At 43.4% G+C, this 27,634-nt stretch overlaps 1 protein-coding gene across 1 annotated transcript in view; it reads right to left on the bottom strand.

The window, feature by feature from the left end:
• Nucleotides 1-8,217: 8,217 nt before the first annotated feature.
• Nucleotides 8,218-27,634, bottom strand: part of cep126 (centrosomal protein 126) — a 100,662-nt gene continuing 81,245 nt past the window's right edge. Inside the window, exons 9-12 of the mRNA XM_067986395.1 lie at nt 24,795-24,870; nt 22,626-22,835; nt 14,095-14,156; nt 8,218-9,055 (exon numbers count right to left, since the gene is read on the bottom strand). Of these exons, the coding sequence (XP_067842496.1) occupies nt 8,939-9,055; nt 14,095-14,156; nt 22,626-22,835; nt 24,795-24,870 (465 nt within the window). The 3' untranslated portion in view covers nt 8,218-8,938. The remainder of the gene's footprint in view (nt 9,056-14,094; nt 14,157-22,625; nt 22,836-24,794; nt 24,871-27,634) is intronic.

The following is a 27,634-nucleotide window of genomic DNA, read 5'->3' as shown; positions in this document are numbered from 1 at the left end:
GTTTTCAAAATGGGTGCCAATTGCTCTATTTTACATGATATCATAAAGTTACTGTTACATAACCAGCTCCATATCTCATTCTGTATCATAAAACCTTGGCCTAAGATTGTTTCTAAATCATTTTTACCACAACAGATTAGAGCCCAATATTCCCACCATAATTAATAATTGTTATAAATTACTTAGATTCAACCAACCTCTCATGTTACCTACAAAATCAACAACTGCAATATGGAAACATTTTTAAATCACTGTAGTCAATAGAGATGACGTTAGACAGATATGTTAATACCAATGCTCAAAGTGTTCCAACAGTCATGTTAAAATGAAAACAAATCAAACCACTGTTTCACCTGTGGGAATGTCAGAAAGATTAACCATGATTAATTGATTAAGTTCAACAATGAATAATTTCTCCACAACTAAACATAACTTTGTTTTGAAACAATATGGCAGGTTGCTAAGCCACACGGTATCACACTGTCAACTGAGATAATGGTAAAACATAAAGCCTGTAATAGACTGGTTCAACTCAGGTGGTTCAACTGATAAGTGTCAAGTTATGTGAAAGCTGTACAAGTTTTACATAATAAATCAATACATTTTACTTAAATGTTGATGTTAACCAATTGCTGTCAAACAATCACAGTTCATTAACCATTTGCTGCCAAAAATTATACTTTGGGTAATTTTACTGTACATGAGAAAAAAGAGGAGAGATAAATGGAATTAGAGAAAAAAATGTTCATCACATTTAATCCATCAGTGGCTAATCTGGCTTTGCTTCCAACCAATTCTAAACATGTTTATAATATTAAAACTTGGTTTAGTTAGCAATCCAAGAGGAAAGAGAGATTTCATGTGTATAATGCCTCCTTTACAGTATTATAAAAAGTGGTTCTGTAATATCCTGGGACTTCTGGTGGTGTGGAATTTGTGCCATTCATATTGCAGTGCAGATTCCACAACATCAGCAGCAATAAACACACTGTGAATGTGCAGTTGGTTGAAAGTTGTGATTTACAATTTTATTTTTCGAGGCTAGGCCTTCCCTGCTAACTGGGAGAAGTCCACACTGAACACGAAAAGGAATTCTGCATTGTTGAATGTCAGCTGTAAAAAAAATGGTAGCTGCAGCTCCAATGGTGCTCTGCTTTTGGAGGCACTGGCTTAAAACATTTCTGGAGGCAGCAGTTCTTTCCCATTTACTTATCAGTTCTATTGCTGAAGTTGGGGCTACTAATGATGGAAATGCGATAAGATTGCCATTAATTTTAAAGTGTTTTACACCTTTGTTTCATCTTAAAATATCAAATTTTATTTCTTCCCTGCACAACGTAATGGTAGAAAGGTGAGCTGCTCGGCCTGTGCTGCACCCAATTCCATTTGGAGTTGATTGACAGCGATTTAGGGTGACTGGTTTGCTTATTTTCCTCTTTGCTGTTAGGAATGATTAGCTTCTCCTTGCTGTCCCAGGGGGCTTGGCCAAAATCAAGAACTTACCATTAAGAATTAGAATGATGGGAGTGTCATTAATGAAGGAGGCCTTGTAGCTCATTGTGTCTATACCAATGCTAGCCACTCTAATCCCACATCTTTGCCATACATAGAAATACACATAGAAGTACAACTTGGAAACAGGCCATTTGGCCCAACCAGTCCGTGTCGACGTTTATCCTACATACAAGGAAATAGTTCTAATCACATTTACCCAGCTTGTTTCCATATCCCTTCATCCCCACCTATCCAATCTCATCTTGAATATTGACATAGTTTCTGCCACAACCACTAACCCTGGAAGTGAATTTCCCAGCCTCACAACTCTCGGTATAAATAAGTATCTTTTACTCTACGTTCTAAATCTTTTACATTTAACTTTGACCCTCATTCTAGATCCCTCAACTACTGGAAACAGTCTGCTTCTATCTACCCTGACTCTGATTTGTTATGCTGCTTGTCCGACAACCAGTACTGGATAAGCAGAAATTTCCTCCAACTAAATATGGGAAGACCGAAGCCATTGTCTTCGGTCCCCGCCACAAACTCCGTTCCCTAGCCACCGACTCCATCCCTTTCCTTGGCCATTGTCTGAGGCTGAACCAGACTGTTCGCAACCTTGGCGTCCTATTCGACCTGATGAGCTTCCGACCACATATCTGCTCCATCACCAAGACCGCTTACTTCCAACTCCGTAACATTGCCCGTCTCCGCTCCTCCCTCAGCTCATCTGCTGCTGAAACCCTCATCCATGCTTTTGTTGCCTCTAGACTGCCAATGCTCTCCTGGCCGGCCGCCCATCTTCCACCTTCCATAAACTTGAGCTCATCCAAAACTCTGTTGCCCGTATCCTAACTCGCACCAAGTCCCATTCACCCATCACGCCGGTGCTTGCTGACTTACATTGGCTCCCGATCCGGCAACATCTCGATTTTAAAATGCTCATCCTTGTTTTCAAATCCCTCCATGGCCTCGCTCCTCCTCATCTCTGTAACCTCCTCCAGCCCTATAACCCTCCGAGGTCTCTGCGCTCCTCTAATTTTGGTTGCTTGAGCATCCCTGATTTTAATCACTCCACCATTGGTGGCCGTGCTTTCAGCTGCCTGGGCCCTAAACTCTGGAATTCCCTCTCTGCCTCTCTACCTCTCTCTCCTCCTTTAAGACACTCTTTAAAACCTACCTCTTTGACCAAGCTTTTGGTCACCTGTCCTAATCTCTCCTTATGTGGCTCGATGTCAAATTTTGTTTGTTAATGCTCCTGTGAAGCGCCTTGGGATGTTTTACTACGTTAAAGGCGCTATATAAATGCAAGTTGTTGTTGTTAACATTGTGACCAACTCAGCTCCAAACCCCATGTGGTAATGCAGATCATTCTAATAACTCTTTGTGAAAAATATCTTCTAACCTCATCTTTTATTTATCTAATGCTAAACCTAAATTTATGTTCCCTTGTTACCTATTCACTAACCAATGGAAATAAATAATCGATTTTCAGTTTTCACAGAAAAATAGACGATTTGCAGAATATGCCCTCCAAAGTACCTATAAAAATCCTGTACCCCCATGGAATAAAAATGAATTATACTTATTTAATCATCATAAAGCAAAGAACCTAATTACAAATGGATGGAACCACTGAATCCCATCCCCAAAACATCCAGAAATCCCATGTAACAAAAATGAAATTTGACTATGTCACCATAAATAAAAGGCCCTGGAAATAATTTTTCACTATTAACATTCTCAAACCCTTTGAACCCTACTATTAAATCCCACTGCAACCTTCTCTGCATCATTGAATACAGTCTAGTTTTTCAAGTCTCTCAATCATAACTCTATCCTCTCATCCCTAGTATTGTCCTAGTGAATCTGCCTTGCACCTTTTCCATGGCTCCACTATCCTTCCTCTAATGGGTGCACCATTACAACTGTGCACAGCACTCCAACGGTGGCTTAACTAATGGCTTTCTATCCTTCAGCCGTCCCTCTATCCATGCCGCCACTTAACCTATAACAACACAGCCCTTAATCTTCTCAGCTATTCCCTAAAGTGGAACTTTGCCAACACTTTTATGAAAGTCCTACTATACCACATCCACCAACTTCTCGGTCTATATATTTGGTAATTTCCTTTAAGAATTTGATTAACTTCACCAAGTATGACCTACCCTTTACAAATCCCTGTTGAATGTCCGTAGTTAGTCCATAGCTTTCTAAGTGCTCACCAATGTTATTTCAAAAAGGAATTGCACAACTTGATTAAAAGTTACAGAAGTAAGAGAAATACATTTCATAAAATGTCAAAAATAAAACAGCAATCTGGCAGCAACTAACATTCTTAACTGAGCTTGTACAATTTAGCAAATAATGCATAAATATACCAGTGCATAAAGTTACAATCACAAAACAAATTTGATCAAACAAAACTTTGTAAGCAGGATCAATACATAGCAACTATGGTAAAGATCAAAAAGTAACAATAAAATAAATCCAAGCGTACATATTTCAATATGCACTTAAATTTGATTTTTATGACAACACTGTACATCGTAGTGACTTCAAAAATGTACAACATTCAATTACAATGTTTACATCATTAATAAAAAGAAGTCTTTTTTGTTCAGTGCATATGAAAGGATATATTTAACTTCAGTTTGTCATTATAAAAATCAAACATGTTAGGTGCATAAGCCTGTCCCACTAGAAAAGTGTTTCAGAGAATTCTGGTTCCTTGTACCATTCCATTAGCCAAGAACTCTTGAATTCCTAGCTAATGACTCAAGATAATTATTCCATTGTGGTTTAAGGCTCAAAGACTTTGAAAATCTAATGCTTCTGATCACAGGGGAGAACCAGATTTCTGAACCTCTCTCAGCTCCACTACTGAGAACAGCCACTGAGACCACAGATACAGCATGGCAGTTCTTGATAGCTTTATACTGAGAAAGAGACACACAGACAGAGGCAGAGAGAGAGAGAGAGATTCATTTACAACAGTGCAGTTATGTTGTGCAATTTGCTTGTGCTTTGTTTAAATTAGAAGCCAAAAATATTGCACCTTTTTGCAGCTAATATTTAGGATTCATCTAGCTTCCAACCTCAACAGTCATTCCTTATTACATATCAATTGCAAGGAGAAAAAAATTACCAAAATATTAGGAGAGCACCAACTGGTTGCTGACTCTCAAAACTACGATTATTAACAATTATTTGCTTCCCCGCAGCGTGGGTAATGCGCCCAGTGAAATCGGGGTGCTCCGCACGGAATCACAGGCTAATTGGAGCTTCCGGGTTTCGCGCTGGAAAGCTGCGCGGCAGGCGGACTGCGCATGCGCAGCAAAGGCTGTCGGCTGGAGGAGCCCTATTTAAAGGGGCAGTCCTCCACTGACTGATACTGCAGGAAATAGGAAAAATTACAGCATGGAGCAGCCCAGGGGGAAGGCTGCTCCCAGGTTTAATGATGCCTCCCTCCAGGTATTATTGGATGGGGTGAGGAGGAGGGGGAGGCCAGAGATCTTCCCCCCGGCGGGCAGGAGGAAGCAGCCTGCCTCTGCCACCAAGAAGGCCTGGCTCGAGGTGGCCGAGGAGGTCACCTGCACCACCAACATATCGCGCTCCTGCATACAGTGCAGGAGGCGCTGCAATGACCTAAGGAGGTCAGCTGAGGTGAGTATACTTACTCATTCCCCTACACTCTGTCTGCCACATCACCGCCCCCACCCCACATCTCCTTCTGCACTGCCAACACTACTCTATCACATCACTCCTCACATCCACTCAAAGCTCATCCTCATCTTACCTGCACTTACTCACCTCGCCAGTACACATCCCGCCATTACCACTCAACCCAATCCTCATACAATCTCATGGCTCTATCTCATACTCACCCTCTCATGCATCTCTTTCACGGTCAGCCTCACTCAACCTGCCACTACCTGTGCTGCAGCCACAGGGCATGCATCACATATGTGCAGTAGGAAGCATAAGGCAAATGTGTCGTGAGCATGAAGGGGATGCACAAGGGTGTTTAAGGGTTTGCCATGATTTTTACCTATAGTTAATTTCTGATCAACTCACATCACATATTATATGTCACCACTACTGCCACGTCTTTGCGAATCTTGTCTGGTTTGTGCAATAATGCCCTTTCCTAAGGATCACTATGAGGACCCATAACTGATGCCACCCATTGTGTCACTGCAGAGTGGTGTAGGTGTATTTGCAGGGCTCTTTTGTGCAGATGACTGAGTGACGTCGGCGATGTCCCAGGTGGCACCCTGGAAGGATGCGGAGGAGAAGTTGTTGAGGGCAGTGGTGACTTTGACAGCGACAGGTAAGAAGATGGTGCTCGTGCCAACCGGGAGCAGGTCGGCATGAAGGAGGCTGCAGATGTCCACGACTACATGTCGAGTGACTCTGAGCCTCCGTGTGCACTGCTGCTCAGAGAGGTCCAGGAAGCTGCGCCTCGGTCTGTAGACCCTGTGGTGAGGGTAGTGCCTTCTGCGACGCATCTCTCTCTGCCGTTGCCCTCCCTTCTGCTGTGCAGTTGGATGTGTCACAGCACTGTGTTGTGGGGCTCCACGTGTCAGAGGTGGAGGCGTGGCCAGCAAGGCTGGTGATGCTGTTCCTCCTCTGAGGAGGTCATGACTGCAGCTATGGCGGCCCCCATCTGGAAGATGTACATTTGAGGGGGTCCGCAAGTTAGGTAAATGTGTCTGGACACCGGGGTAAGTGTGCAAGTTGGTGCATTTTATTGTTAGGAGGAGGGTGGTGGAGGCCAAACTTTGCCCACAGTGACAGTGGCCTCCTGCAATGAGTGAGGGTCTCCTCCCCCCTCCTGTCAAATGGATCTTTGCAGCTGCCACAGGCTGATGGCTGCAACACGTCCATTTCAACTGGGAGTATTTCCCCCAGTACGGGAAACAGTCCCAGTTGTTTGCAAAATCCCACCCCTCATAAAATATCATGTTAATCATGTCTCTAAACGACCTGAAGTACCTAAATGATTACCTTAAGTGGCACCCCGCCGGCTTTAATTGCCGGCGGGAGTCCCACATGCGGGGGCTGCGCGCACATGTCAGCGCGTCACTGGGGCACCTGGAAGTGGGCGGGTTGGAGCCGGGCTCCAGACCCGCCCCGGGAATCCCCGATTTTCGCAGTCCCCCCCCCGCCACGAACGCACCCGCTCGGGGGTGCGAAAATCGAGCCCAATGTGTTGAAAATAGATTTTTCCTGCATCTTGACTATTTTGAAAATACAGAATAATGCTCTACAGTGGGAGTGTAAAAAAATTCTCCTTTTACGAAAAATATCTCTGCATTCCTCAAAGATATTACAATTGGTCTTCATGTCCCTGAACAGAGAGGGAACATCAGTTTCCGATCCTGATCGCTATTCAACAATCTCTGCTGGAAGTGTGCATGTTTGGACATCAGATGAGAACATGCAAAGGTTCAGCTATGATGGTCCCACAAAGCAACTCGCCTGCTGACACTCACTAACTCCCTAACAAGGCTTGCAAATGAATAATGGACACATCGATGAGGTACTGAAAGGCACCCTGCATCCACGGAACTTTACTGCAGCAAGGCATCAATAGCTTCAGTAGGCGAAAGGTAGGGGCTAAATTGGTGAAAAAAATTACTTGTAAGTTCTCAAACCTCTTATTATCATTGGCCACCTGATTGGAACAACTTCATTGGGCCGGAATTTGCTATCAAAATAACGGTGAGGCTAATGGCGTTCACCATTATTTATGCAACTTCAGGCGAGGGGCGTATGCATGGATAAACGTGGAAATCCAAAAGTTGCTGTCCGAGTTGCGCCGCTCTGCCGGTAGCTTCGCGAGAAAGGCATCTCCCTGTCTGCCTCACCATTGAAATGCATTGAACAGCGTGAAGTTGCTGTATTTGCGCAGTGGATATGAACTAAACTAGCCACAGAAAGTTAAAAGTTTTGTCTATTTCAGTCTAAGTACCTTTTAACAGCATGATTAGTGTTAATTACTGCCAACTTACCTCTTTGACACTGAAAATTAACTATTACAAGTGTGGAGTCTCATTCCGTCAGGTTTTATTTGTTGTTGGAGATTTCAAAAATGTAAAACTTTAAATTTTGATTTTTTTTTTACTTTTCCTTTCTGTCTCTTTTTTCCTCTCTCTCTTAATCCAATCTTACTTTCCCTCTCTTTATTTCTCTTTCTGTAATCTGATTTGAGATTGAATTCACCCACTCTAATTTCCACTTCCTTTTCAGTCTTGCCGTTGTTAATTTTACAATCCTTCAATCTGATTGGTTAAGGAGGTACACAGTTGCTTGCCCTGTTCACTCAGATCCCAGATGCCCGGTTTTCCCTCGCTGTGATGTTATCACCTCGCACTTTCAGCAACTTGCCACGCAAAAAATTTAAAAACCTAAACATGCAAGGGCAAGTCTAACTAATGGCAGATGCCGTTGGATGCCCTGCTACAGCAAATTATTGCGCATTATGTTTTTTGACGCTAGTGGTAGAACTATAAGGTTTTGTTATTGAACAGTGAGAGGGTGTCAGAACTGAGGGTTTGTATATTGAGTTTATTAGAGGCGTGAATGAGGCAATTAATAAAATGGACAAATCGTCTTGCTTGGATCAAACCTAATACTATACATAATTTTGTCTTTTGTACATGGACGATACCAGGACTGGATTTGATTTTGTTTTTATTCTATTAAGATTCTGAATATGTTTACTAATTGCTAATGAATGAATCAAGCTAACAAATGTAAATGAGAATGTGATGGTTTTGCGAGTTGGAATTGGTTTGCAGCATCCTCACTGCGTACTGTTTTCATGGAATAGCCACACCAATTATATCTAATTTCCATCAATTCCTCCTTTATGATACTGTATGGAAACCAATTATTGTACATGAGCAAGACAAACATTTGCATTGTCCTTAAGTATCCATGGGAAAAGTACTTCCCCTTCCCCCAGGTAAATAGTTTTTATACAGCAAACAGGCTGACCTGCCTTTGACTTCCTATCACTTGAGTTACACTCTTGAGTGTGTGCAGGATACGATTCAGCACCATTACTCAAAAAGTAATGTTTGATAGCTGCACTTAGTTCAATCATCCAATGGCAACCACACCAGGAAATATATACAGGAAAAAACATTTTACTATCATATCAATCAAATAGATTTTTCAGGCACTTTTTACTAATATTTTCGATGGGGATGCAGAGAAATGTGGTAGCTAATGTTGGTAAACTTTACTGCCTTCAGTCACTGAGGTAAGATAATGTTTATAACAACTTTCTAAAAGAAACATTGGTTTTGTATAAAAGTGCATTATAAACTTTAGATTGTATATGTTTAAAAGATTTCACCTCAGAATAAAGTCCATATTATGTAATACATTTCATGTAGCTCTTTATGGGTCATCAGCTGGTCTTGATTCTTTAGTACTTTCTCTGAATTCGTTCATGATTAACAGCAGCAAGGTTGCGATGTTTTTGTGTGCCACAAAAGGGTTGCCCTGGCCTGGACCCTGATCCAGAAACACCATTTTGTATGATCTAAAAGAAAAATTGTCAGGAAATCTGCATAATTAGAAACATCACTCTGTACCAAACACACATATGAATGTGATGGATGATAATGAAAGCAAAGAAGCACTGGAAATAATTAAAACAGAAAACAAATCATATAATGCCTTTAAGAAGGGAGGGGAGAAAAATGGAAAGAGGAGAAAATAGCAAACCTGATCTGGCCAAAAGGAGTTCTGCTGATGTTTGTGTTTTTGTTCTTTTCCCCCAAAGACAAAACTGATGATATACCATCATTTTTATAAATGAAGTAACTCAAAAATACTCATCACCACATTTTATTTGTTTTATTACATAAACTGATAGAATTGTTACAACTGCACTGTGAGGTGAGCATACTCATTTTTTAAAAAAGATAAGCAACAAAAATGCTGCATTAGAAAATAAGACAGCTACTGGCAAACTAATTTTTTCACAGGCTCTGCTTTCCATCTTTCCTCCTAATTACTGCTTCCTCTTCCCAACATCATTACTATAGTTAAAAACAGGTCGAAATCAATTTACTATTTTGCTCAATATCTAGGTAGTCTTCAAAGAAAACATCTGGTCCAGCTAACAAGGTGCGGACATAAGGGGCATAATTTTAACATGGCGGCGGGAACTCAGTGGTGGGGGGTGGGTGGTGAATAGTCGGTTGGAAAACCCGGAAAAATTTTCCGTGCGTTGGCTTGAGCGATCGCGACTCAATTGAAGATCCTTAATGTAACTTCCGGGTTTCACGTCTCCAAGCTGCGCAGCGGGGTACTGTGCAGCCAAATGATGTGCTGAGAACTGGAATATTTAAAGGCCCATTGTAACCATGGATTTTGAGGGAGAAAGGAGGAATGTGCAGAGATGGTGCACCAAAGGAGTACGGCAGCACCCCGCTTTAACGACTCTTCTGGGTGGTAGGGGTCTGGAACTCACTGCCTGAAAGGGTGATAGAGGCAGAAACTCTTATCACATTTAAAAAATGCTTGAATATGCACTTGAAGTGCCACAACCTACAAGGCTACGGACCAATTGCTGGAAAATGGGATTAAGCTGGGTAGCTCTTTTTTGACTGGCACAGACACGATGGGTCGAAAATATTTCTATGTTTTCTATGTTTCTCTTGAGTTGCTACTGGCTGGTGAGAGAAGCAGGAGGGACATACTGTACCCGGCTGATCTAAGGAAGCGCCCTGCCTCTGCCACCAAGAAGGCTGGGCTTGAGGTGGTAGAGCTGAGCAAGGTCGTAGGTGCAGTACAGGAAGCGCTTTAATGACCTGACCAGGTCAGGAAAAGTGAGTAGTTACTGATTCACCTACATCCTGTGGTGTATATTACCCCCTCCCCTCACTCTATCTTGCCAAGCATACTCCATCACATCACTTCTCACACCCACTTAAGTCTCATTATCAACTTACCTTCACTATCTGTGTACTCCCCACCTCCCCATTTGTGAACCCACCACTCCTATTCACCCCAGTCCTGATGCAATGTGATGTATCTGTCTGATACTCACCCACTGATGCATCTCTTTCATTGGCAGCCTCATCCAAAGCAATGCATCCATCGGGTGACCACGTCACCTTCACTCACGCACACGTCTGTTTTTTCTCCCCTTGTAGAAGAGAGCGCAAATTGCACAGGAGAGAAGTAGGACTAGAAGGGGGCCAACCACAAATAGTGCGGCTGACATGAGCGGAGGAGGAGGCCTTGGAGCTCGGCCGTACAGTTGAGTACCTGGCTGTCAGAGATCATGAGACTGGCAACCCGCAAATGGCAGGTGACAGAGCTTTAACATCCTTCACGCACATCATGAATTGATATTATCAATGTTGCAGACCTCAGTATGTTCATTGCAAACTAACTTCTGCGATGATTGTTAATATTGCTTTATGTTCTCTTCCAGGGTCTTCAAGGATTGATGGGGAGGCATGCGGCATGGAAGAGAGCAATTCCTCAGAGGAGCTCTATTCCTCTGAGGGGCGCACCGTCACATCATATCCAGCCATGCACCAGCGCAGATATTGGCACATTGGTGGGTCCTGTTAGACAGATAGTTGGGTTGTCACCTAGTGATTCACCACTCACAGGTGTGCATGAGCAGACACAGGTGGCAGGGGCAGCTGTGGAGCACCCCTCTCCAAGCTCTGCTCAGCTAAACGCAGATTCTGAACCCTGGGGGCCATCATTGAGAATGAGAATGATAGAGGTACAGCTGCACCTTTGCGAAGTACTGGAAAACGTGTGACGTACACTCTCCACAATAGCGTGAGGATGGAGGAGTCCACCTCCAGCATTAGTGATTGATGTCGCAGGTAATTATGGGAATGTCTGTGATGGAGAGAATGACCGTCTCCTTTGAGCTTCAAGCATGGCTCACAAATGAGTCCATTCAGGCCATGACAATGGCCGTGCGGACTCTGGATGCCAGCATGTCTGCCGCCGTAAACCGGCAGACAGATACGTTTGCTGTGGCCTTCAAACGTATCACAGATCTGTCCCAAGCTGCCGTCCGAGTGATGTGGTGCCCTGGCCCAGGAGAGGGATGATGCGAAAGGGGACATGGAAGTGGGGACTCCACTCAAGTGCTCCCATGTCTCACCCACTGCCCCCCTCCCCCCCCCCCCCAACTAGTACCCGCAATGCTGCCTCCTCTCTCGATGGCCGAGTCTGCCCCTGCACATGTGAGGGTGGAGCAGTCTTTGGCGGGGCCCTCACGGGCTCCAAAATCCAGAGGTCATAGGCGGAGAGTATTCTCAGCAGTCAGGGCAGGGACCTGAACAACCTGTCACTACCTCTGCTGAAGCCACAGGGGATGCACCATGTATAAGCGGTAGGTAGAGAAAGGCTAAAGTTTTGTAACTATGCACAAGCTTGTCTGATGCAATGTCATGTTTTTCATTTATATTTGTTTTATCTTACATGCACATTAAATGTTATAATTGTCACCACCGCTGCCATGTCTTGACTGCTTGTGAGTCCCTTTTGTGAAAGCGCCCTTTCATGTGTTTCATCATGAATGGCAAGACTTGATGCCACCCATTGGCCGCGTTTACAATGGGTGTATGTGTGGTTGAAGAATGTGCAAGTGGGCGGGAGGGGTTGGTGATGCTGGTGTTGGTCATTGGTCCAGGCAGTCTGAGTAGTTTACTATCTTCAGTTTACAGATCTCCTTATGAGAACCTTTTAGATATGAGTGAATCCCTGGCATGACAGGCAGTCATGGGCACTGCTCTGGCGATGTGTTGCCCATCTTCATCCTCCTCCCCCTCCTCCAATGTTGCCGGTAGATGAGGATGCTCCATGTGCGCATTCGAGCTCCTGACCTGTAATCCTCTCTGCTGAGTGATGTTATGCAGGACGCAGCACACGACGATTATTCTGCACACCTTTGCTGGTGTGTACTGAAGGGATTCCCCAGATCAATTCAGGCACCTGAAGCGCATCTTCAGCATTCCTGTGGCTTGTTCAATGACAGGCCTGGTGGTGATGTGACCGTCGTTGTACCGCTGTTGTGCCTCGTTGGTAGGGTTTCTCACAGGTGTCATGAGCCACATCTGCAGGGGTATCCCTTGTCTCCAAGGAGCCAGCCTTTAAGTCTGTCTTGTGTGTGGAAGAGGGCCAGGATGTTAGACAAAATGAAGGAATCATGGCAGCTTCCAGGGAATTTGGCACACACCTGCAGAAGTCTGTTCCGGTGGTCACAAACTAGATGCGCATTGATGGAGTGATATTCCTTTTGGTTGATGAACAGTCCTGGCTCATGTGCAGGTCCTCGGATTGCTACATGTGTGCAATCAATTGAGCCCTGTGCCCGTGGGAAGCCAGGGAGAGTTGAAACCCATTGCCCTCTCAGTCTGGCTGATGTTGTCGCTGGGGAAGTTGACGTAGTCGGATGCCCTGGCAAACAAGCCATCCGTGACCTGTCGTATACACTTAAGTGCAGACGACGGAGAGATCCTGGTGATGTCACCAGTGGCGCCCCGGAAGGATCTGGAGGCGATGAAATTGAGGGCAGTGGTTACTTTGATTGCGACTGGCAACCGTCATGGCCACAAGGCCCAGCCGGGAGCAGCTCTGCATGAAGGAGCATGCAGATGTCTGTGACCACCTGGTGACTCAATCTAAGCCTGCGTAGACATTGCTCCTCAGAGAGGTCCAGGAAGCTCAGCCTCTGCCTGTAAACCCTCTTGTGTGGGTAGCGCCTCCTGCAACCTCTGCCCTTCTGTTGGTCCCCTCCCTGCTTTACTGCAGGTCCTTATGGCGCACCTCTGTCTTGTGCATCTGCAACTCCCAGAACTGCATGCCGTGCCTTCCGCAGATGGTGATGTGCCTCCTCCTCCGATGTACTGTGGAATAAATCCATTGCCCCCCCCTGATCCTGATGTTGTCAGTTTGAGGGGGTCCAAAATGTAAGCAAATATGTCTGAACACAAAAATTCTGAGTGTGAACAAAGAAATCTCAGTCTAAACACAAAGAACTCCCAGCCAAAGGTTTGTCTGAGCGAACTGATTGCCCTGCTGTAAAACCTCCCCTTTTATTCACATGTGTCAATCACTAGTTTAAAGGTCTAAATGAGGATCGGCTGCAACTCGCCTCCATTTCCATGGCATGTTTCAGAGGCCATGGGAGTCACATTCAGGAGAAGCTCAAATGGTTTGTGTAATTCAATGCACAAAAAGTTAATAGCATTAAGTATTTTTAATACCTAAATTGGCCCTTTAAATATTGGACTGCCGGCTTTAAGTGCCGGCAGGACTTCCAGGTGTCAGAAATGTGTGCGCACCCATACGCGTCTGGGTCAAACTCGGAAGTAGACGCATTGGAGCCGGGATGTGGTCCCGCTCCGACAACAGAGTATTTTTACTGCCCACCCACCCGCAACCCACCCGTTCTTGGGGTTAAAATTTACCCCAAGAAGTTTGGAGGTGGATTTAGAAGTGGCATTGCAGAGTACTGGATGCAATATCACGAGGAGCAATTAGAAAAAGACAATTAGATGAAATGATGTGCAGCAGAAGAGAACACACTTTACTTACAAAAGGAGATGAAATCTGTAAAAGGCCAATGGATGGGCTTGTCTCAACAGTTTCTTGGATATCTAAATGATGGAGAAGAAAAGCACAGTTTTTAACGTTCTAAAAATATTTCTTGTAGATTTTCTGAAAGATGCCAAGTTTTCATGGTAACCCAAACTATTATACAGGGTTGAATTCCATGGGAGGGGGCTCTCCTGATTGTCTCCCGTAACTTTGGAGGAAGATCCGCAAAAATCCTTGAGGAACAGCGTAAAAACTAAATTCATGGACCCTCCCCAATAACTCAGTGAATCACTAGTTTAAAGGTCTAAATGAGGATCGGCTGCAACTCGCCTCCATTTCCATGGCATGTTTCAGAGGCCAAGGGAGTCACATTCAGGAGAAGCTAAAATGGTTTGTGTAATTCAATTCAATCAATTTTATGCTGGGTTGGTTATTCTCAGGCAAAGTGGCAGTTGTGGCACTACAATTATTCTCAATGTCCTTGGGCTAGGAAAGGGGGGGAAATGGTTAGGGCTCCCACTCCTGATTGCTATCCAAAGATGGACATTGAGTGAGGACAGGATTGGGCTTGGCCTTTAATAAATCTCATGGTTGAATAACTTGGCAAAATTCATTTTCAGGTCACACCCCCAGCCGGAGTTACTGCCTTCAGGAGAGGAGGGTAAAAATAAGCATACATTTCAGGTCCTGTTTCAGCAGTCTTTATTGTTTTAGTATGTATTTGCAAGAATAACATTGTTTAAATATATATAGTTTGTAGTTTCACCATTGACAATTATTTTGCTGTATCCATTTTATATGCCCTTGACGGGACTGTAGGGCATTTTAACATTCTCCTTGTTTCCAGTATTGTTCCTCAATCCATTTGTCAAGAGGTGCACTTGATGAATGTGGATAAAACCCACTACAGCTTAAGCAATTTACCCTTCCTTTTCAGATAACCTGACTAACTCACACACTAGGAGCCCCAAGAGGAAACCCCAGCCAACACTGGAATTAACGCTACAGGCTGCTAGCTGGGAGTCAAATGTGGAAATATTAATTACAGATAGCATAGTAATTAGTTACTTTTTTATACGCAATTAAAATCAGTGAAACAGTGGAAATTACAAATTATAAAATCTGCAACTCGTGAAAGCACAGAACATTGAAACCCTAACATACAGTGCTAAGGAATGGTGGAATATGGTTCATGATCGTTCACAATGCTGAGTTTACAATGTCAATATAGCAGCTAATCTCTTTTTTAAAGAATGTTTTTTATGCTTTTGTCACCTCTAGACTCGTTTCTCCAATGTTCTCCTTGCCAACCTCCCATTCGCTACCCTCCATATCTGCAATTTTTTCAAAAATTCAGCCACCCATATCCTATCCTCACTCAGTACCACTTGCCCATCACCCCATCCTCATTGACAACATAGACTCCCTGTCTTCCAGTGCGTTGAATTTAAAATCTTCATACTTAAATCCCTCCACAACCTTCACCATATCTGCAAATTCCTCCAGCCTTATGTCCCCTTCTGCACTCTTTGGTCCTCTGACTGTGCACCCACCCCTCCTTTCCCCTGCCCCACTATTGGTGGTACAGCATTCAACTGTCTCAACTCTGGAATTCCCTCCCTAAAATTCTCCACCTCCCCACTTCTCTCTGCCTTTATTAATCTTCTCAAAAGTCATCATTTCAACCAATTTGGTGACCGAATCCTAATCCTAATCCTTGATTCCCTTCACATATCTTTTCTTCCTGAGTGTCTATTCATTGAATCTTAGAATGATACAGCACAGAATGAGGCCTTTCAGCCCATCATGCCTGTGCCGGCTCTTTGAAAGAGCTATCCAATTCGTCCCACTCCCCTGTTCTTTTCCCATAGTCCTGCAATTTTCCCCCTTCAAGTATTTATCCAATTCCCTTTCGAAAGTTATTATTGAATCTGCTTCCTTTCAAGTAATACATTCCAGATCATAACAACTCATTATTTAAAAATATTTTTCCTCATGTCGTTTCTGGTTCTTTACCTTAAATCTGTGTCCTCTGGTTACTGACTCTTCTGCATAGGAAACAGTTTCTCCTTACTTACTCTGTCAAAACTCTTTGTGATTTTGAACACCTCTAACAAATCTCCCCTAAACATTCTCTGCTCTAAGGAGAACAACCCTAGATTCTCTGGTCTCTCCACATAACTGAAATCTGTCATCCCTTGTACCATTCTAGTAAATCTCCTCTGCACCCTCTCTAAGGCCTTGACATCCTTCCTAAAGTGTGGCCACAATACTCAAGCTAGGGCCTAATCAGTGATTTATAAAGGTTTAGCATAACTTACATGCTTTTGTACTCTATTTATAAAGCCAAGGATCTCGTATGCCTTTTTAAACAGCCTTCTCAATTTGTCCTGTCACCTTCAAAGACTTGTGTACACCCTCAGGTCTCTCTGTTCCTGCACCCCTATTAAAATTGTACCTATTAGTTTATATAGCCTCTTCGCATTCTTCCTACCAAAATGAATCACTTCACAAATGTCTGTGTTAAATTCAATCTGCAATGTGTCTGCCCATTTCACCAGTCTGTCTATGTCCTCCTGAAGTATGTTACTATCCTCTCTGTTTACTACATTTCCGAGTTTCGTGTCATCTGCTAATCTTGAAATTATGCCCTGTACACCCAAGTCCAGGTCATTAATATATACCAAAAAGAGCAGTGGTCCCAAGACCGACTGCTGGAGACACCCACTGCACACTTCCCTCCAGTCTGAAAAACAACTGGTGGTTGGTAGTTTATCAAATGCCTTTTCAAAGTCTATATACACAACATCAACCACACTACCCTCAGCAACTCTCTCCATTACTTCAGCAAAGAACTCAATCAAGTTAGTCAAACACGATTTGGCTTTAACAAATCCGTGTTGGCTTTCATTTATTAATCCATATTTTTTCAAGTGTCAAATAATTTTGTCCCGGATTTGTGTCTCTAAACGTTTCCTACCACCGACGTTAGGCTGACTGGCCTCTAGTTATCCCTCTCCCCTTTTTGAACAGGGGTGTAACATTTGCAATCCTCCAGTCCTCTGGCACTACTCCAATATCTAAAGAGAATCACACCACTGCAGCAGCCAATGAGTTGAAGGTGGGGTGGGACTTACAGCAAACAGTCCATTTTACAGCAAACAAAGTCTATTTACTCAGCAAATAGCAAAGCAAACAAAGTCTGTTTACTCAGCAAACAGAGTCTATTTAAAAAGGCCAACTACAGCCAACAGAACTCATGAGTGAAACTACAGTAACCTCTCCCTATAAAAGCAGGGTGATTTCTCCAGCAAAATGCAGTGAGTGGAGGGTAGTTATATTCAAATTATGTGCATAAAATCAATCCAAGTCACTTACAACCAATTCTCGGTGTGATTGACGGGGAAATTACCCAATTATCTCCATTCTGGCCGGGAATAGTAGTGTTACTATATATAGCCATTTTCTTCCCCTCTCTGCAAAGTACTTTGGGATGTTATCTACACTAAAGTTGTTATATAATAAAAATAGTTGTTTCTTGGTATATGGCATATTACAGGTTATAGTTCATGAATACAGTGAGGTTCCTAAGAGTTCTGAATATTTAATTAGCACAAGGTATTGAGAGATTGTCAGCATCAAGGGTTTGGAAGGGGTGAAGAGTCAAGTGCAAGAGAGCAGTCCTGAGCAGGAGACCCAAGAACCGTTCCCTTTCAAAGCGCAGCAAGGGCGGGGACCGCAGTAGCGGGAGAGAGCGGTCCTGAGTGGGAGAGAGCGGTCCTGAGTGGGAGAGAGCGGTCCTGAGTGGGAGGCCCAGGAACCACTCCCAGTGAAATCAAAAACAAAAAAAACTAAAAAATAATCAGGAGAGACGTCACAGGACAGCAGGTAGGTGATTGGTTGGTGAGTATTGTGACTTTTTGCTCTCTAAGCTAGGGCAGTGGTTTAAACTAAGAGCTGGGAAACTATAACTTGCTATTACTTTATTCAATCAATAACTTAAACTAGATAAACTAATTAGTTAATAAAACTAAAACTATTGAGTGAATAAAAACTTTAGCTAATTAAATATATAAAACAAGGTTAGATAGAGATGGCAGGGCAGGTGGTGTGTCGTAACTGCAGCATGTGGGAGTTGGTGGAGACCAGCGAGATTCCGAGTAACCGCTTCTGCAGTAAGCGTTTGCAACTTGAGGAACTTCGGCTCAGAGTTGTTGAGCTGGAGTCCGAGCTGCAGACATTGCAATGCATCCAGGAGGGGGAGAGTTACCTGGATACTTTGATCCAGGAGGCAGTCACACCCCTTAGGTTAGGTAGTAGTTTAGATTTAGTCAGTGGTCAGGGACAGGAGGATGTGACTGCGAGTCAGGCAAGTATGGGGACCCAGGATGCAGTGATGGAGTAGCCTCAGCCTTTGACCTTGTCCAACAGGTACGAGGTACTAGCTACCTGTGTGGATGAGATCAACGACTGCAGGGAGGATGGGCAATTTGACCACGGCACCATGGTACAGGAGGCTATTCAAGTGGGGGAGTGAAAAGGAATGTGATTGTGGTAGGGGATAGAATAGTCAGGGGGATAGATACCCTTCTCTGCAGCCGCAGCCGAGTCCCGAAGGCTGTGTTGCCTGCCCGGCGCCAGGGTTAAGGATATCTCCTGGAGAAGAACTTGGAGCACGAAGGGGAGGATCCAGTTGTCGAGGTCCATGTAGGAACCAACGACATAGGTAGAACTAGGAATGAAGTTCTGCTGAGGGAGTTTGAGGAGCTAGGGTCTAAATTAATAAGCAGAACTTTAAAGGTAATAATCTCTGGATTACTAGCTGAGCCATGCGCAAATTGGCATTGGGTCAAACAGATCAGAGAGTTAAATGCGTGGCTCAAGGAGTGGTGTGGGAGAGAGGGGTTTCAATTCATGGGGCAATGCCACCAGTACTGGGGAAAAAGGGAGCTGTTCCATTGGGACGGGCTCCACTTAAACCGAGTTGGGACCAGTCTCCTGGCAAATCAAATAACTGGGGCGGTAGATAGGGCTTTAGAATCAAAAAGGGGGAGGAGGGTTCAGGTAAGGGTAAATTTATAAATCTAAAGAGAAAAGTCAAAGCCATAGAGCAGTGTAGCGATTTGGATAAAGATAAGCAGAGTGTGTCAGGAAGGGACAGAGAGTTTAATGGTAATAGTACATCATTGAATAAGGTCAAATCAGAGAAAAACAGTAAAAAGTTAAAATTGAAGGTGCTGCATCTGAATGCACGAAGCATTCGTAACAAGATAGAAGAATTATTGGCACAAATAGAGATAAATGGGTTTGATCTAGTAGCCATTACTGAGACATGGTTGCAAGGTGACCAAGGTTGGGAACTAACTATTCCAGGGTGCTTGACTTTTCGAAAAGATAGGCAAAATGGAAAAGGAGGGGGATAGCCCTGATAATAAAGGATGACATAAGGACAGTAGTGAGAAAGGATCTTGGCTCAGAAGATCAGGAAGTAGAATCAGTACGGGTGGAGATAAGAAATAACAAGAGGCAAAAAATAGAATATGAGAGTAAACTAGCAAAAAATATAAAAACAGATTGTAAGAGCACCTATAAGTATGTAAAAAGGAAGAGAGTAGCAAAAGTAAACATGGGTCCCTTAGAGGCTGAGATGGGATTAATTATAATGGAAAATAAGGAAATGGCGGAAACGTTAAACAAATATTTTGGGGGTGATTTTAGGAGGCAATGCGGGTGTGTTGGGGGCTCCGAAAATCGCAGAAATCCCGTTTGGGTTCGGAAGCTGGCTCCAACCCGACAACTTCTGAGTTTCCCAGGGATCTACCTGTATGCGTGCGGGCGACCCAAAAACAGAAGTACCGCCGGCAATTAAAGCCGGTGGGATGACAGTTAAAGAGCCAAATGTACCTCATTGAGGTACTTAAGGCACTTTACCTGTGACAGATTAAGTAGCTAGAAAGATTTTTAACTTACCTGGGCGGCTTGCCCACTGCTTCTGATTCACGCCTGGTGAAGGGCCAGACCAGTGAAAAAGAAATGAAATATATTAAATAAAAAAACATGCAAGGAAGTGAAAACATTAAATGCACCTATCTTTGAAACCTGCTCCGTAGTCCGATGTCTCCCACTCCGATGTCCCCCCGATGTCCCCCTCTTCACCCTCCCGGTCCCCCTGATGTCCCCCTGTTCACCCTCCAATGTACCCCCAATCTTCCCTTCTCCCCCCCGATCTTCCCCTCTCCCCCCCCCATCTTCCCCCGATCATCCCCTCTCCCCATCCCCCCCCCCGGTCTTCCAGCCCAATGCCGGATCTTCCATTCTCTGTCCCCCCCCCCGTTCTTCCAGTCCAGCGCCGGATGACGTCTGGCTCTCTATCTCTCTTTCTCGCCCCTCCACCTTGCGTTGCAACTCCTGATGGCAGCCAGCCTGTCAATCAGGCTAGCTGCCGGGCATGAAACCTGGAGAGGACGTTAACCACTATCAATCAACGTGCAATAGGGTCGGAAAAGGTTAAGTTTGGTTCGTGCTGGTTTGCCACACTACCAATCGCCCCCCCCCCCCCACCCGCTGCCATCCCCCCTCCCTGTTAATATCGGGGCCTTTGTATCCGTCTTCACAATAGAAGACACAAAAAACATATAAGAAATAATGGGGAACCAAGGGTCAAATGAGAATGAGGAACTTAAAGCAATTAATATTAGTAAAGGAAAAGTACTGGAGAAATTAATAGGACTAAAAGCCGACAAATCCCCTGGACCTTATGGCCTATGTCCTAGGGTTCCAAAAGAGGTGGCTGGAGAGATAGTGGATGCATTGGTTTTGATCTTCCAAAATTCCTTAGATTCTAGAACAGTCCCAGTGGATTGGAAGATAGCAAACGTAACACTGCTATTCAAGAAAGGAGGGAGAGAGAAAACAGGGAACTACAGGCCAGTTAGCCTGACATTAGTAGTCGGGAAAATGCTGGAATCTATTATTAAGGACGTGGTAATGGGGCACTTCAAAAATCTAATATCATTAGGCAGAGTCAACATGGTTTTTATCAAAGGGAAATCGTGTTTGGCAAATCCATTAGAGTTTTTTGAGGATGTAACTAGCAGGGTAAATAAAGGGGAACCAGTGGATGTAGTATATTTGGATTTTCAAAAGGCATTCGATAAAGTGCCACATAAAGGTTGTTACACAAGATAAGGGCTCACGGGGTTGGGGGTAATATATTACATGGATAGCGGATTGGTTAACCAACAGAAAATAGAGAGTAGGAATAAACGGGTCATTTTCAGGTTGGCAGGCTGTAATTAGTGGGGTGCCGCAAGGATCAGTGCTTAGGCCTCAGCTATTTACAATCTATAGTAATGACTTAGATGAAGGGACCGAGTGTAATGTATTCAAGTTTGCTGACGATATAAAGCTAGGTGGGAAAGTAAGCTCTGAGGAGGACGCAAAAAGGCTGCAAAAGGGTATAGACAGGTTAAGTGAGGAGGTAAGAAGGTGGCATATGGAGTATAATGGGGAAATGTGAGGTTATTCACTTTGGTAGGAAGAATAGAAAAGCAGAATATTTTTTAAATGGTGAGAAACTATTAAATATTGGTGTTCAGAGGGATAACGAAGGATATACTTTCCTTAGAGGTGGTGCAACAAAGGTTCACTAGATTAATTCCTGGGATGAGAGGGTCGTCCTATGAAGAGAAATTTAGTAGAATGGGTCTATACTCTCTGGAGTTTAGAAGAATGAGAGGTGTTCTCATTGAAAGATATAAGATTCTGAGAGGGCTTGTCAGGGTAGATGCTGAGAGGCTGTTTCCCCTGGCTGGAGAGTTTAAAACTAGGGGGCATAGTCTCAGGATAAAAGGTCAGCCATTTAGGACCGAGATGAAGAGAAATTTCTTCACTCAGAGGATTGTGAATCTTTGGAATTCTCTACCCCAGAGGACTGTGGATGCTCAGTCATTGAGTATATTCAAGGCTGAGATGGATAGATTTTTGGACTCTAGGGGAAATCAGGAATATGAGGATCAGGCGGGATAGTGGAGTTGAGGTTGAAGATCAGCCATTATCTTATTGAATGGTGGAGCAGGCTCGAGGGGCCATATGGCCTACTCCTATTTCTTATGTTCTTATGTTTGCTGAATACTAGGTGATGGTAGGGTTTTCAGCCTTCCTGAGTGCTGGTGTAGGCAATGGGAGGCTGGGGTCGGCCAATGAGTCTGTCAATGCTTCAGCCAAGGGAGCTGGGCCTATGTGGAGGGCAGGCGTGTGCTAGACCTGCAGAAAGGAGCCACAGCTCATGATACCTCCCTAGTACAACCTGTGAATGTCTCACTCAGACTGGCAGTGTGTCACATTTGCATCCATGATGTAGCGCAACTTGACACTCCCAACTAAAAAACACATAAGCAAAGCTGCACGCAGTCTTGGGAACCTTAACTTAACTCAAAGGTAGCACTTCTTAATCCACTTGGGTTAGAATTCCTTACTTGCCAGTAGGAGAAATTTTAGCTCAAGAGTTACTGGATGAATTCACTTACACTGCAATCTCTGATTGAGACGGTCTAATGACTTAAGAAGCCTTTGTTCTTCAAAGGACAGTGCAGTGAGACCTAATCGTTGTACTTTGTTTTGAAGAAAAGCATGTCGCTGTGTCTGTATCGCTTCCATAGCAGCCAGGATGTCACTATCTACAGCAGATGTTTCTACCAGGTTTTCTGCTAGCATAAACTGCTCAGTGCTTTCTGAAACTGCTGAGAAGATAAGCAATGCAAAAACAGTTTGTCTTATTAGGCTTTCCAAATTCCAGTTTTCATACCAATAAGTAACATCTTCTTGAAGTTTAGGACACTTAGCAGCAAATGAGGGTCAAGAGAGAGATTATATTAGTGTAAAATGTAACTTTACTTTTCTTATACTAAACAAAAGCTATAAATAAAGTTGAAGTTTAAAAATGTTATTCTATCCACAACATTATTAGGACTCCCAGTTTTAGGTTTAAACAAATAAAGTCCAACAACATCACCCTCCCCACAGAAAATTGTGAAATTAAGTTTTATTCAGACAGTACCAATTACCAAAGCTAAAAAAAAGGTAAACCCAGTTACATATTTGTCTGCTATGCGTACATTTTGTGTTTTAAATTTGTGGTAACAATGCTTGCTCTACAATAAAAATATTGGCCTTGAAATTCCACAATGAGTTGCACTGCTTTTACCCCATTGGAAAATGAGTTTTGTCTGCTGATGGTCTGGAGAGGTATTTACATCGAACTTCTTAGGACAGCTCATTTGTGCGAAAAAGTGCTTCCTGATTTCACTCCTAAATGGCCCAGCTCTAATTTTAAGATTCTGCCCCCTTGTTCTGGATCCCCCCACCAGAGGAAATAGTTTATCTGTACCTACCCTATTGAATCCCTTTATCATTTTAAAGACCTTGATTAGATTACTCCTTAACCTTCTAAACTGACGGGAATATAAATCTGTCCTCACAATTTAGCCTTTTAAGCCTGGGGATAATTCTGGTGACTCTGCACTGAACCCCTCCAAAGCCTATATATCTTTCCTGAGATTTGGTGCCCAAAACTGAATGCAGTATTCCAGATGGGTTACGACCAGGCTCTGTACAGCTAAAACATCATTTCATCACTTTTGCATTCCAATCCCCTTGAGATAAAGGCAATTCCATTATCCTTTTTGATTACTTTTTGTACCCGTGCATTAGCTTTTAATGATCTGTGCACATGGACACCCAAATCCTTTTGTTCCTCCACAGCTCCTAGTTTCTCACTGTTAATAAAATATTCCGATTTGTCTTTCTCGGATCCAAAGTGGATGACCTCACACTTCCCCACATTGAACTCAACGTGCCATAGTTTTGCCCACTGGCTTAGTCTATTGATGTCCCTTTGTAACTTCCTGCTCCCATCCACACAACTTACTGTTCCTCCTAACTTAGTGTCATCTGCAGACTTGGATATATAACATTCTATTCCTTCATCCAAGTCATTAATATATATCTTGAAATCCTGAGGCCCCTGTACAGACACTTGGGAAACACCACTTGTCATATCCCGCTAATCAAAGAATGTTTCCTTTATCCCTATTCTCTGTCTCCCATCTCCCAACCAATTATCGCCCCATGTCACAAGGTTACCCCCAATTCCGTACATTTTAATTTTTGCTCATAATCTTTTGTGCGGAACCTTATCCAATGTCTTCTGGAAGTCCATATCGACAACATCCATAGACATTCCCCTATCCACCATGTCAGTGACCTTCTCAAAACACTCAACAGATTTATCAGACATGACCTATCGGTCACAAATCAAGACACTGACAAAATACTGTCAGTCTGGTCAAAAAATAGCTAAAATAAGCACAAGAATCTTAAAAGAATGAGGACAAAAATCTTAATACCCAAATTAAAGTAATATTGCATTGAACTACCAAAAAGCTTAGCATTTTAGATTTATTGCTTGGACAGAAACAGGGACAATCAGTTCCTTACCATAAAATAAAACTCGTTTTTGACTGGTCTGATAACATCCAATGTGCAGACAGTACCAGACACTGTTTTTATTAGAAATGATATCTCTGTACACATAAGTATTCAGAGTGTGTGTGGTACCAGTGAAAGAATGCAAGTGTACAAAGCAGTCTGCACTTGATAAACCATCTTCTGGATTTTTCATAAAGTATGAACTGTACCTTCTTCCGTGTTTTGAACGGCATTTACTGTTTGAACTGGATCAAAGGCACTTGGAAACGGACTAATCTGGATGCTCTGAAAAACAAAATTAACATTAACAAATTAATTTACAACATCTGTAAGTTATGGTAGCATCTAAAATAACAGCAACTTCACCTAACTACTGTGCAACTTTGGTCCATAAGATCCCCTTTCTTAGATCAGTAGAATCGTTAATGGTGATGAGATACCATATAATTCAAAGTGTGATCTACAACCACAAGCAATTTATTTTCTATTTAACAGAGACTATTCTCCTTATAATACATCCAATGACATTTTGGATTCAAATAGCGGTCAAAAGTGGAAATAAAAATGTAACAACCAAAGTATCTTATTGCAACAAATGTTGGGCAAGACTTTATTTGCACTGTTTTGCTAACACAGATGCAGAGTATAGTCCTAAGTCGAATAAAAAAAATCTATTTTACTTGGCAGTTTGATAGAGGTTAATGCTCCTGCATTCTGATGAGATAATTTAAAATACATTTTTGACAAAGTTTTGCACTGTATTGCTAGTTATAATGGGTACCAGAAGGCATGACCTTATATACAGCAGGAAGTTTAAAGGGGGATTTACTGCCTTGTCTGCAGATTAAAAAAGGAAAAAAAAAACATCAAGTAGCTCAAAGACTTTTGTGAATTCATTTGGGTTAGGGTTCCATAAATATTTTCTGTATATTGTATATATTTATAGATTATTTATGTCTGCCAGGCCAGCAGTTCCCCATTTAGTTCCTCTCCATTGCGACTCATCTATTGCCACTCTATCCCCTCTCCCCTCCACACCACTTCAGACACCCTGCCCCTAATAGTGAGTAGATTTTAGCTCAATCTACAAGTTCAAGCTATTAGGTAAAGCTACACAGAACACTGTCCATCCTCTGAACTAGTTTGTTCTGTGCCCATATTGACACCTGGGACTCTGCTCATGTTTGATTTCCTGGATCCCTCTGCCATGAAGACCGTGCTGCTCTGCTGGACGACATTGTACGATTCTGTTCTGCCACTCAATTTCTTCAAGTTTAAGGTGACCTGTTTCAGTCTACGGTGCCCATATCCCACCTGCTGCTATTACCTTCTGGACTGTACTCCAGCGCACTGCTGGCTTTCAGCTTTATTCTGCCTCTGTATTGGGTTCTAAGCAGAAAATCACATTCCCCTGGGCCGAATACCACTTCTCTACTGGCTTTTGCGGGCTCAGTTTCTGTTTCTCTACTAGTTCTTTTCACTCTACAGGGGATAGCTTTGATCTGCTCCTGCTAGTTCCCATCCTGATCTAGATGCTGCTGAATTATCTTTGCTCCGCTGTTATCCACTTGCTTCCTGTGGCCATTGACTCTGATGTGCTGCATTTGTCCTTTAGAACTCCTCTACTGCTCCTCACTGGATGGGGGCTGGATCAGCTTTTCAAGCTCCTGCTGCTGCCAATCTTGTGTGCTCCATACTGCTGTACAACTGTTCCTTGTACCAGCTCCCTAATCTGCATTGATTTACGCTTCATCCTTCCTGGCTCCCTGATATTCACTGCTGTTGGTCCTTTGATTTCATTTACACTGCGCTTTGCTTCTCTATTGCTCACCGGATCATTTGTTGCGCACTGCTAACACCTGAGACCGCCACCCAACTCTGTTGGACCCCAGGATCAATCTCTGCTGGCTCATGGTCAACTCTCCACTCCTGCTCGGTCATCTTAATCCACTGAACAACCTCCACCAGCACCTCAGCTGACGCTCTGCTCCTGGAATGACTCCTGGATCAATCTTCTCTCTGTAACTTCATTCGCAAATAAGCCCTTTGCCATTCACAACCTTATTGTGGATGCATATATTGACATCAAAACATTAACTGAAACTTGGCCTTCCCACCTGGGTATACTTTCTATCACCTGCCCTGCCCAAACCACTGCTGTGGTGGTATGGGCCTTATTACCAGATCGCACCTTGGTTTCTCCGCAAACTCCTCCAGCATCTTGTCTTCCTTCCAGCACCTCACCCTGTTCCAAATCTCTCACTTCCACTTTAACATCCTTATTTTCTACTGCCCCAAGTCCCAGCCTGAGTTCCTCCCCAGGATATCCTCCCATCTTTCCTCCCTTATCTTCGGCATTGAGTGATCTCTCATCCTCTGTAATTTCAATTTCCATCTCAGCTTCCCTTGCTCTCTCTCATCTGAATTCACCATTCTTCTGTCCTCCCTAAACCTTTCCCTCCATATTAATTCGTAGCCACCCCTTTGACATTGCCATCTCCTGTGGCCTCTCTAGACGCATGAACCCAATCACTGAGAAGGCCATCTCCAATCACTTCCTCGCCACCCACATTGTCTTAACCCCTTCTAACCCCACTTGTTTCTGCGTCTGCCCAGGAAAAACCTCTCCCCCAAACTCACTTTTAACTGCATTTCCAAACTCCCAACTGCCCAGCCTTTAGCCTTCCATTTGCCATGATACCTTTGGTACCCATGCCCCGGCAAAATTTTGACTCTCTCCAATCCCGTTCATTCCTCTGGTACAGCCCCCATCTTTACTCCCTTAAGACCAAGAGGCACAAACTTGAGCATATCTTGTCCACAACTGGCTTAGCCATCCATCGCCAGATCTGGCTGAAACACAAGTCCTACCAGCCTCAATCCTCTGCCAAAACTGAGCTGGTGTTTAATTAATTAATTTTCCCCAAGGAAGCCCTGATCTTTAATTTTGTTGACTGAAGCCCAGGTATTTATATTTAATTAATGTTGCCGGTATGTAAGGGCCCTTTCAATTTATTAACCTCAAATCTTTATTTAGTTAACTTTCTCT

The sequence above is a fragment of the Heptranchias perlo genome, chromosome 6, assembly GCF_035084215.1.
Source record: "Heptranchias perlo isolate sHepPer1 chromosome 6, sHepPer1.hap1, whole genome shotgun sequence".
Lineage (NCBI taxonomy): Eukaryota > Metazoa > Chordata > Chondrichthyes > Hexanchiformes > Hexanchidae > Heptranchias > Heptranchias perlo.
This window is presented reverse-complemented; position numbering and strand designations above follow the sequence as displayed.